Source organism: Kryptolebias marmoratus, linkage group LG17 (assembly GCF_001649575.2).
Source record: "Kryptolebias marmoratus isolate JLee-2015 linkage group LG17, ASM164957v2, whole genome shotgun sequence".
Lineage (NCBI taxonomy): Eukaryota > Metazoa > Chordata > Actinopteri > Cyprinodontiformes > Rivulidae > Kryptolebias > Kryptolebias marmoratus.
Genome location: NC_051446.1, coordinates 20,690,774 through 20,701,924, shown reverse-complemented (window position 1 = coordinate 20,701,924; position 11,151 = coordinate 20,690,774). Strand labels below are relative to the sequence as shown.

The window sequence follows — 11,151 nt, the reverse complement described above, 5'->3', positions numbered from 1 at the left end:
CTCAGCCTCACACTGAACAGCTGCAGTTATTTCGTTTTGCCTGTGAATAAAAAATATTTTAAAACAGCGCGCGCTCACGCTCCTGAGGCAGCCGGTGCGTCTGAAGGTGTTTGTTTTGCACAGGACAACTGCCCGCTGACGTTCAACCCTCGGCAGTTCGACTCGGACGGCGACGGGGTCGGAGATCGCTGCGACAACTGTCCGTTTGACAGCAACCCTCAGCAGACGGACACGGACGACGACGGCGAAGGAGACGCTTGCAGCATCGACACGGATGGAGACGGTAGGAGCTAAACCCAGCTTCGGGCGTGCAGTTAATAAAGCAACTATTTTACACCTATTTGCATCACTTTAACGGTTCGGACTATTCTGAAAATTGTAAGAGGAACCTTTTAATGACTTGCAGCATCCAGAGGTTTGAGAATAACTCTGGGTAAAGCAGTTTTTCGTGGATTATGTTTAATTTTTTGCTCTCCTAAAGGAGAAAGAGGATTAAGGTTTGAAAGATCAGTTTGATGTTTCAGCTGCTAATGAGTCTGAGTTCACATTTACAAAAAGTATAACTAAATGATTTTAAAATGGTCCATATTTCATCAAAAACAGCAGACAGATCAATTTACTCTTCAGAAGATGGACTGGGTGTTAAAAATCTTTTTAGGAGTAGAAGATGGGGAGGTATAACTCACTGAAACTGCAAACTGTTCAACAGTGGAAGGATATTTCTCTGAGTCAAAGTATTATTTAAAGTACTTATTCTGAACAAAATATGGAAAGGATCTGAATGAATATTAGGAAAATGGCAAAACCAGAATTAAATGTTTGTCATATTGAGAATCTGTTCACTTCAGTCAGCTCTTTAAGGACTAATCACCAAGTTTACAGCTGAATGTTTAATCAGAAAATAAAATAAAGTTAGAGAAACGGTGCAGTTCATTCTGGATGAGACAGACTGAGGTGAAGTAGAACAAAAAACTAACTTCCTGTAGTTTATGATTAGAAATCTGCCATTCATGGTGGAAACTTTAGGGAAAGGTATCTCACACCACCAGCGGGGCTCGGCTGCATTAATGAGTTTTTTTTTGTTCATTTTTTGATGTTTTGTTGGCCCGAACAGGAACGTGACAATTCATATTTCAGTTTCGGCACGTTCCACCTGGTTTGTCTCAGTTCAACACGCGACTCCAATCGTTTGAATGTCCTGTGTTGTGTCTACCAAAGGATGAGGTGTTTTAAAGGGATCGGTCTAACCGGGGGGCGGTTTGAAAACATGTCAGAGCCGCAGTTGGAACCCTGCAGACAAGCAGACATGAATCTGCCGTTTGGAAAGAAACGGTGCGTTCAACCGCTTCTTTCCAACAAGCCCAACTGCAACATGTGTTTAAAAACTTCAGACGGGAATCTGGATCGATTTGGAGAGTAAGAAAAAGAGCTCGAAGTGGAATTTACTGACTCCTGAAATGTGGCTGAAATGTGGATTAAATTAGCCAAACCCTGTTTTGATTTATATCGATTGTCGCGTCTTCGCAAAAACCTGATTTATCCACTCTGTGTGTGTGTGTGTGTGTTGGCTTCTCTCCCTTCAGAGAAGCTGAACGAGTACGACAACTGTCCTTTCGTGTACAACACTGACCAGAGGGACACCGACCTGGACGGTGTTGGAGACCAGTGCGACAACTGTCCTCTTCTTCACAACCCGCTGCAGGTTCCAAAAAAAAGAAGAAATCCCTCCCGAAGCTCCTAGAAGCATCAGATGTTGTACATTGCAGCGCGGCGTGTGTGTGTGTGTGTTCGCAGCTCGACTCCGACAGCGACCTGGTGGGGGACATGTGCGACGACAATGAGGACATCGACGAGGACGGGCACCAAAACTCCCTGGACAACTGTCCGTACGTCGCCAACAGCAACCAGGCTGACCACGACGGCGACGGGAGGGGAGACGCCTGTGACCACGACGACGACAACGACGGCGTCCCCGACGACCGGGACAACTGCAGACTGATCCCCAACAGGGACCAGCTGGACTCGGACGGTCGGTTTTGAGAATGTTTTTGTTCATTTGCCTGTACCGTTAGCAAAATATCTCGTGAACCACTGGGCAGATTTTAACGGAACCTTCAGGAAATAGTCATCGGATGTGTCTCTGCAACTGATTAACTCCTGGAGCAAACGCACTTCAAAATGGCTGCAACAATCACCTAAACTTAGAAAACACAGAAACGGCTATAACTCAGTCGTTTCTGCAGATACGGAGCTAAAATTTGATGTGGGAGTAGCTGAGAGTCGTTCACAACACATCCTTTGAGATTCAAGTCTCAGAATGTTGCGTTGGATTGTGTTTAACGTTATTTTTAAAGTTACAGCTGCCATTTTTGAACATAAGATGATCTTAGTTCCTTCAAGGATTGCTCGATCGAATTAATTTTAGATGTATTTGAATTTGTCTGGTACAGTTGTTGTAAAAATAACAGCTAAACATCCCGTTACACGCTCCCCCTTCAGGTGACGGCAGTGGGGACGTGTGCTTTGACGACTTCGACAACGACAGCGTTCCTGACGCGCTGGACCCCTGTCCTCTGAACCAGGACATCGGCTCTACGGACTTCAGGAAGTTCCAGGTGGTTCTGCTGGACCCTAAAGGCACCACGCAGTCCGACCCGCTGTGGGTGATCCGCAGTCAGGGGACGGAGCTGCTGCAGACGGCCAACTCCGACCCTGGGATCGCTTTAGGTGACGTTAAAAGAATTCATTTTTTAATTTTTTTAAAAATTTGTTTAATAATCCAACATCTCTTTGTGGAAACAGGATACGACAAGTTCAGCTCCGTGGACTTCAGCGTGACATTTTACGTGAACACCAACCGAGACGACGACTATGCTGGGATCGTGTTTGCCTACCAGTCCAGCCGACGCTTCTACGTCGTCATGTGGAAACAGGTGAGGCGGCAGAAAGGTCTTACAACTTTATTGGCTCATGTCTGAAGCTAATCTTTACATGATAGGATGTTAGAGAAACCATATTACTCCAGTTTTAGCTTCTCTCCACTGGTTGCCCGTGTATTTTAGAGTTTGTTTTAAAATTCTTTTGTTCGTTTTTAAGGCTTTAAACGGTCTTGCCCTGCCGTATTTAACAGAGCTTAGAGGAGATATTATACTATCCATTTTTAAAATTCATCTAAAAACTTATTTTTACTCTTTGGCCTTCAACCCAGCTGAGACTTGATTTGATTTGATCACTTTCTGTTGGTTTCAATAAAAATCTGTCCAGTAATTTGTAAGATATTTTGCTAACGATGGCCGGTAATGAAAGCTCTTACCAACGCCACTGAAACAAACAAATACCATCTTCACAATAACATCTTTTGAGTTTCTCTTGTATGTTTTTATTACACAGCTTTCACCGACAAACAATGCTGATGTTTATTTCACAAAAAAGGCGCATTGTTGCCCATCGTTTTCTCAGCCTTCCATTTTGTTGTGTTCCTCTGTGAGAGCAGGTGTCCCAGGCTTACTGGGAGAAAAGACCCTACAAGGCTTTTGCCACTGCAGGCCTGTCCATCAAACTGGTCCAGTCCAGCACCGGACCGGGGGAGTATCTGCGCAACGCCCTGTGGCACACCGGAAACACCAGACACCAGGTAGGCTGGAGCAACCTCCTTCACCTGTGCCTGTGTCGGAGGATTTGTTGGATTTTCCCGTTGAAGACCTCCTGTGTGTCGCTCTCAGGTCAGAACCTTGTGGCACGACCCAAGCGAAATCGGCTGGAGGGACTACACGGCGTACCGCCTGCACCTTATACACCGACCCAAAACCGGTTTTATCAGGTAATGTTTGGAGTCAAGATGGCCGCTGCAGCTACCTGACATCAGACTCAAGAAAAATGCCCATAACTCAGCTGGTTTTACAGATATTTAGCTATTTAGATGTTTGACCACAACAGCTCCAGCTCCATGGGCTTTAATCTAAAATGGGCTCTAATTGTTGTTTATATCCTGAGTTTAGGAGGTTTAACAGTTGTTAACAGCCACAACAAAACACTGAAGTAAAAATGATCCCATCCCGGACTGAGAGGGAGTGAACAAACAGCCAGAGTTCACAGAAAAAGCCCTGCATGGACCTCCAGAAAGCCTGGAAAAAGTTCTGCTTTTTCCTCGGAAGCAAACTTACCTAAATGAGGGACAACTCGAGACTTTTGCACAGAACTGGATTGGTGATGCCAAACGGGACAGCTGATGGATGAACGTTTAGACGTGTCGACATAAATAATTTTTTTTTTCCCTCTTTGGAATCTGAACCTACATTTTCATGGTATGCTGTCATAAAACCACAGCTGGATTAAACTCGTGAAAGTCACAGAACATTAAGGATAAGAAAAACAGAGAGCTGCAGATTTTCCTTATTACTGCTGGAAATGCCTTTTTTTTTAAATTTTGTTCAACACAACTGAAGCGTTTTATGTTGCGGTTGTGTGTTTTACCTCATTTGACCATAAATCTGTGCAGGAAGACACCTCAGACTGTATGTTTCTGTGACATGATGTTTGATCATCTGGCTGGGTGAGGCTAATAGGTTAGCCAAGCGAGTGCCTGTTTTTTATTGTTTTTTAGGCTTAAAAAGCAGCTTGCTCCAGTAAAAGAACGCCACATTAGCTGATGTTAAAGAGGGGAATGAAGAAGCTAACATAAATCAAAAAGAAAGTCATAAAAGGTGCTTATTTTCAGAGTCAAATGTAAACGAGTGACTCGTAATTGTTGGCAACAAAACACAACTCTGCTGATTTCACTGATTACAAGTTCTATGGTAGACTTTTGGTAGTGAATACATTTTGACAGCTATTTAGGCTTTCAAGAGCTATCTGCAACAGGTAAGATATTACCTGTTCACTTTTCCACAGACCTCAACGTCACAAAGATCTGGACTATCCCTTTAATGAGTTGTCCTGGCTCATTTAAAGATGCGTTTGAACCTGTCTGTTGCTGTCGCAGGGTGGTTGTGTACGAGGGCCGGGACATCCTGTCGGACTCGGGGGCGGTTTACGACCACACCCTGGCCGGGGGCCGGCTGGGACTCTTCGTCTTCTCTCAGGAACACGTCATCTTCTCAGACCTTAGATATGAGTGCAGAGGTAATGTGTCCCGCCGAAACATCTCCTCCAAAGCTGTCAACTCATAGCAGTTTAAAGGAGATATTACACTGTTGCCAAAAGTATTCACTCACCCATCCAGATCACTGAACTCACTGAAAACCTTCCCAGAAGAGCTGAAGCTGTTATAGAAGCAGAGTGGGCCAACATCAGATTAAACCCTGTGGATTAAGAATAAGATGTTACTCATGTTTATATGAGTGCGAAGAAAGGCGAGCGAATACTTTTGGTAATATAGTGTGTATAAAACTTTAATAAAACACTCTTGTATCAGTAAATGGAGACATTAAGGCAGCGTTGTCCTCTCCAGCTCTGCTTCTGAAGTCATTGATCTGTTCTTTGTTTTCTTTTTCTTTTCGATCCACAGATAACTGAACTGAAGGTTGTTGTTTTTTTTTTTCCTCCTTCGGATGTTCAGGATGCTCCGCAGCAAACAGCTGGAGCTCCAGAACAAACTCGGAGGATTTTAACACAGCAGGAGATGCAGCCGAAACGGGCCTTTCATCCAGCCAAGACTATCAATTAGTGACCATCATCCGTCTACCTGTCAGCTTTTTATGCAACGCTATCGATTCCAGGCTGTCTCGTTGGCTGTATATTACCCCTCTGGCACCGCGTCTAATGACACTTCTTGTTGCTTTTTCATTCGAGCCTTCCTGATGGTTGTAAAAAAAATTATTTATTGCGAGAATCCAGATATAGGAGAGATGAAAATGATGATGGAGTGAGCTGAGCTGATGTCTGGTGGGAACTTATCAATAAAAAGTGTTTTTTAATCAACTGCTTCCTCCTCCCCCCCCTCCATCCTTTCTCTTTTATTTGGTGCACCGGAGTGTGGAGAGGCGGTCTTTTGCGCCCTCTGGTGGTCAAGACAAAAAGCTGCACTGACTGACTGCTGAAGAAGCTAAAACTGAGCTGTTGGAGCAGCTAAACCCTGCAGAACAGAAGCTAAAACAAGCTGAACAGTAACTAAGAGTAATACTAGAGCTGAAAGCTGAACAGAAGCTGAATGGTAACTAAAAGCAGCTGAACGGCAGCTAAAAATAGCAGAGTGATAGCTAAAGGCTAAAAGCTAAAGTGTCAAAAGAAGAGAGCTTAGAAGGAGTTTTCTGAGGCAGATTAAAGAAGTTGTTGGAACAGGTGAAGGGCTCTCAGGTGTGTTTCTGTGAAGAACTTTATTTTAAATAAAGTTAATTTGACTGATTCCGTGCATTCAGCCAGAACCTGCAGGTCCAGTAGAGCAGCTTCTCCTCCCATCAGAAACAAAAACCGGCTACACCGGTTCGAGGAACAAGCCTGACCGACTCAGGTATGCACGCGCACCTCTGCCCGGTAAGGTGAGCGTCTGTGACGTCACGGGGCGCAGCTTCCAATGGGAGGACGAGGAAGGGAAAGTCCAAGTTGTTGCCGAAAATCGGCAGAGAAGGCAGCTCAGATGAAACTTCGCTGAAGTGGGGGTTTGGTGTGATGGTGCTCGGAGCGGGCAGCTGGTGCGCGCGCCTCACGCGGCACCGCGCGGGGCTCAACTTCGCCCTCCTGGTTGTGGCTTACGTCCTCTACCTGACCGTGGGCGCCGGCATCTTCTCCGCCATCGAGCTGCCCTACGAGGGCGAGCTGCGGCGGGAGCTGGAGGAGGCCCGGCGGGACTTCCTGAGCAACAACACCTGCGTGTCGGACGCGCGCCTGGAGGAGCTCCTGGCGCGCGCGCTGGAGGCCAGTAACTACGGGGTGTCCGTCCTGGACAACGAGACGGGCCGGAACTGGGACTTCGTGTCGTCGCTGTTCTTCACCAGCACCGTGCTGACCACCACAGGTGAGCCTAACAGGTGGACAGTTCTGGGCCGCTTTCTCTCTCGTGACGTCACGTCACAGGTAAACAATCACTTAAAGGAGCTCTGCGTAGATTTGACGCGTGGTGAAAAAAATCAATATTTACGTTAAAGTAGCGGGGTTTTTTTACGCTCACGCAGTCATATTCATGTCTTCAGGTGAGCAGGTAGAAGGAACCTTCCTTTGCTGTTAAATGCCACTGAAGTAGCTCTTCATTTGGACTATTTATAAGCGGTATAATTAATTCAATAGAGCAGGTTTTGGGTTGCCAGGTAGTAAAAGAACGTTTCTGCTTGTCTAAAGGCTTATGGTCACCTTCTGTTATCATTACATAATAACATAACGTGTCATAAATGTTTATCTGTTCACTTTTACAAAAAAAAAAATTAAAAAATTCTGCCGTGCCACATAGTTAATTAAACACAAGCACGTTTAAAACATAAGTTATTGTAGGAACTATATCCTTAAAGTCTCCTGTTTACCTCTTAGTTCCAAAAAGAGAAAAAATGGGTCACTTCATGATATTTACTAACTATTACCTAGTTAGTAAATATCATGAAGTGACCCATTTTTTCTCTTTATTGTGCCAGTTTTAAGTGAAAAACCAAGTACCACTGGGTTTTAAACTAAAATCATCTCATATTAGGAACACCTAATTACAGAATTACATTATGTGATATTAAAAGATCCCAGTTACCACAACACCATCTTTTAGCTCAATACCTGTAAATATGAATCAGTTGCAGCCCTTTTTGTGTTAGCCAAGGCCCATTTATCTCATGAACTGCTGGTTCCTGAGATATTTTGCTAACAGACGAACAGGAAAGATCTTGCGCAGCGTGTAGCACTCAGCGTATGTGTTTGGGATGACTCTCAGCTACTATCACACCGAATTTTAGATCAATATCTATAAAGTTGACTGAGTTAGAGCCTTTTGTGCGCCCTAAGCTCAGTTGGCTGTGGCAGCCATCTTGATTGGAGTTGACGCCACATGTTTTCTCTGTTTATTTGTTGTTATTTAAGCTAAGCCGCACATGTGCTCCCCTTTGTTTTTCAGGCTATGGCCACGCCGTGCCGCTCTCGGATCTTGGGAAGGCTTTCTGTATCTTCTACTCCCTCCTCGGCATCCCCGTCACCCTCTTCTTCCTCTCTGTCGTGGTGGAAAGGCTGGTGGTCCTGGTGGCCCGGCGGCCCGTCTCGTACTTCCACCGGCGCTGGGCCGTCTCCAGGTCCAGACTGGCCGTGATCCACGCGGCGTGCCTCAGCGCCGTGGCGGCCCTGCTCTTCATCTTCATCCCGGCGTGGGTCTTCATGGCCCTAGAGGAAGACTGGAACTTTTTGGAGTCGCTGTATTTCTGCTTCATCTCGCTGACCACCATCGGGCTGGGCGATTACGTCCCTGGGGAAACTCACAGCAAAGAGGCCAACCCGCACCCACATCTGTACCGACTCGCCATCACAGGTGGGCGCACGGCTGTGTTTAGGTTTTCAGTGATTTCCAAACAACTTAAACCTCGTGTTCATTTGATAATAGTAACAAATCCTAAACCTGCTGAGTTGGTTTGCTTTTTGGAGACATAAATTCCTAATTTCAAACCGGTTCTTCTTCTAAATCATGCTCCAGGCTCAAGAGAGATCTGCTGATGTTCCAGCTGACCTATTTATTATCTGCAAAATTCAACGTAATCTTCAACAAAACAATATTTACAGATTTTAGAGCAAAATATGCTGCATTCTAGATTACGTCTTTTTCAAGGAAAGGTCTTTTTTCAGCAAAACCATCCAAAATCTTGACATATTTTGCATAACATAAAGAAATAAATCTACTTATAAGACAAGCTAAGCGTGTGTTAGAAAAATAAAAATTTGACATGTTGTATTTGTACTGTTATCTTTGATCTAGAAAGGCTGTAGTGATGATTCTTTAGAGGGCTTGATTTAATTGTTTATGCAAATAGTTTGATTTTAACCCTTTTAGCACCATAATAATAATAATAACAATAATAATGGGCTTTCTTGCCTATTTTTGTCGATAATTATGTCACGGGTGATCCCTGTGGTTTTGAAAGGGTCGTCTTCTGTACATAAATTAGGGAGCTGCTGGGAACCAGCACGACTAATGGTTCACCAGCGTTTCACCAGCGTTTCAACAGTCGTACAGCCGGTTCATTGACATATAAACGAAACAAAACTGGGGGGCAGAACTCCTCCACTGCCATTTAAAGATGTCTGCCACAAAACGGCCGTAGCTCAGCCAGTTTTGCAGATATTGAGTTGAAATTTGGCGTGGCCGTAGCTGAGCATCGTCCCTAATACTCGTTCTGAGCGCTAACAGATCCCAAAAGAGCTCATTGTTCCTTAAGGTGGTGAATTTACAGTGTTTGATCGAAATGGCTGTAACTCTGACATTAACGGCAGCAGGCGATATGCATTTCTTTCAGAATTACTAGGCCTTTAATCTATTGCTAGCTTTTGTTCAATTTCTAAACATGCTTGTGTGATGACCTTCTTCACACTGTATATTTTTGGAAACAACAACACTGTTTTTGGTGTTACCTGACAGAATATTTACAGTCCAAACAGCAGCTGCCTATGAGCCTAGGGCAAAAATACATAAATAAAATGCACTTTCAACAAATAAAAAAGATACAAATCATTCTTATTTTATTAGACACTGATACTACTGTGTGTGTGTTTATCAAGACTATCAGCACCTTTTATTTGTAAAGCCAAACCTTGATTTGCTGAGTCACACTTCACTGCGTTTAGTTTCATTACTCTCATTGTGTGTGTGTGTGTGTGTGTGTGTGCGTGCGTGTGCTCTCCCAGTCTATCTGCTGCTGGGCCTGGTGTGTGTCCTGGTGGTGATGGAGACGTGTTGCGAGCTGCCCCAGATGAGGCTCCTGAGACAGATGTTTCACCAGGAGAACGTCCGGGAGCTGGACTCGGAGACGGCCGACATCATCGATCGGGACCACATGAGCGACCAGATGACCGACGTCCCGGACCACATGACGTTAGATCAGTTTCCTGTCATCCCGTCGGTGTCGGAGCAGGCCGAAAGTCTGCGGCAGAGCAACACGTCGGTGCCTTACACCCCGGCCTCAGGGTCTGCTGTTAATGGAAACCTGAGATAACACTGATCCAGGCTTTCAGGGAGGGTGGTCTGGTACAAACTGTTTTTAGGGAAGTGATTTATGAACTTTTCCTGCTGCTCCGTGTTAGCATAAGAGCGCACACACTTAAGCTCTTTTGGTTGTTTTAAAAAGATCTCTGCCAACATCAACACAGATACGTAGTGTAAAAGCAGTAACCGCCCACAGATTATCAGTATGGCATTGTCGTCCCCCCCCCCCTACTGCTCCGGTCCTTACAGATATGAATCTTCCACAGAGAGGAAAGGGCATGGCTCCCGAAAACAGAGAGAAACCCAGCAAAGTTTCCACTTCCGGACAAAGCTGGAGCTCCCAAACTGCACAGTTTGCTCTGTAAGATTTCACCTTCGTTCCTGGGAGAATGTATATCTGTAGTATTTGCATTGGAAATTTGCCTTCTTGGAAGCAGTAAAGCCAACAGAGCACCAGAAGAATCCATCCGTTGGCCATGGGTAAACTTTGTGCAAGTATTCCAGGAAGATGAATGAATAAATATTTTTCTTCCTGGATCTTTATGTGTTGATAAGCCTTTAGATCCTGATGGCATGTAGAAACAATGCAGTGTTCAGTACTTTCCACTAGAGGGAAGCACTGTAAAGTCACAGGGAGGTTACCGTCATTTAAAACTGATTTGCTGCATGGATATTATTGTGACAAACGAAGTTCTGAGAGAAGTAGTTTTGCCGTCGATATTTTTTAGTTTTGTTAAAGATGGCCCAGTGTGCTGCAGCTCTGAGCTGAATGCATGTTTAACGGTGGCTGTCTCATGCCTGCATGTTGCTGCATCTTTCCCACAGAGCAAAAATCAATAAGGGCTGAGATAATTTACTTTCGTTGTCATTTTTCCTGGTTTAAGGGCTTTAATAAAGGGGCAGAACTTGGAAATTGTGGTTTTCATAAAATCTAATAAACTTTCTAGATAAAACCAAAACAAAACAATGAATCATAACATGTGCACCCGTTTGTTTGTTTTTAAAGAAAGGGAATAAAAATCACGCAACCAAACCAAACATTTTATGTAAACATC

The 11,151-nt window shown here is 44.5% G+C and overlaps 2 protein-coding genes across 4 annotated transcripts in view; both read left to right on the top strand.

Moving 5' to 3' along the window:
• Positions 1-5,920, top strand: part of LOC108249000 (thrombospondin-2) — a 14,486-nt gene extending 8,566 nt beyond the window's left edge. For all 3 annotated transcript variants that reach the window (XM_025010471.2, XM_037981010.1, XM_025010465.2), the window contains 9 exons: positions 124-283; positions 1,584-1,702; positions 1,795-2,029; positions 2,500-2,727; positions 2,803-2,933; positions 3,494-3,634; positions 3,723-3,820; positions 4,982-5,121; positions 5,507-5,920. In XM_025010471.2, the coding sequence (XP_024866239.1) occupies positions 124-283; positions 1,584-1,702; positions 1,795-2,029; positions 2,500-2,727; positions 2,803-2,933; positions 3,494-3,634; positions 3,723-3,820; positions 4,982-5,121; positions 5,507-5,514 (1,260 nt within the window). In that variant the 3' untranslated portion in view covers positions 5,515-5,920. The remainder of the gene's footprint in view (positions 1-123; positions 284-1,583; positions 1,703-1,794; positions 2,030-2,499; positions 2,728-2,802; positions 2,934-3,493; positions 3,635-3,722; positions 3,821-4,981; positions 5,122-5,506) is intronic.
• Positions 5,921-6,469: 549 nt separating this feature from the next.
• On the top strand, positions 6,470-11,009 carry LOC108247005 (potassium channel subfamily K member 1). The gene is made up of 3 exons (XM_017434833.3): positions 6,470-6,952; positions 8,027-8,431; positions 9,799-11,009. The coding sequence occupies exons 1-3, from the start codon at positions 6,607-6,609 to the stop codon at positions 10,104-10,106; spliced, it is 1,059 nt and encodes a 352-aa protein (XP_017290322.1). The 5' UTR covers positions 6,470-6,606; the 3' UTR covers positions 10,107-11,009.
• The last annotated feature ends 142 nt before the right edge of the window (positions 11,010-11,151 follow it).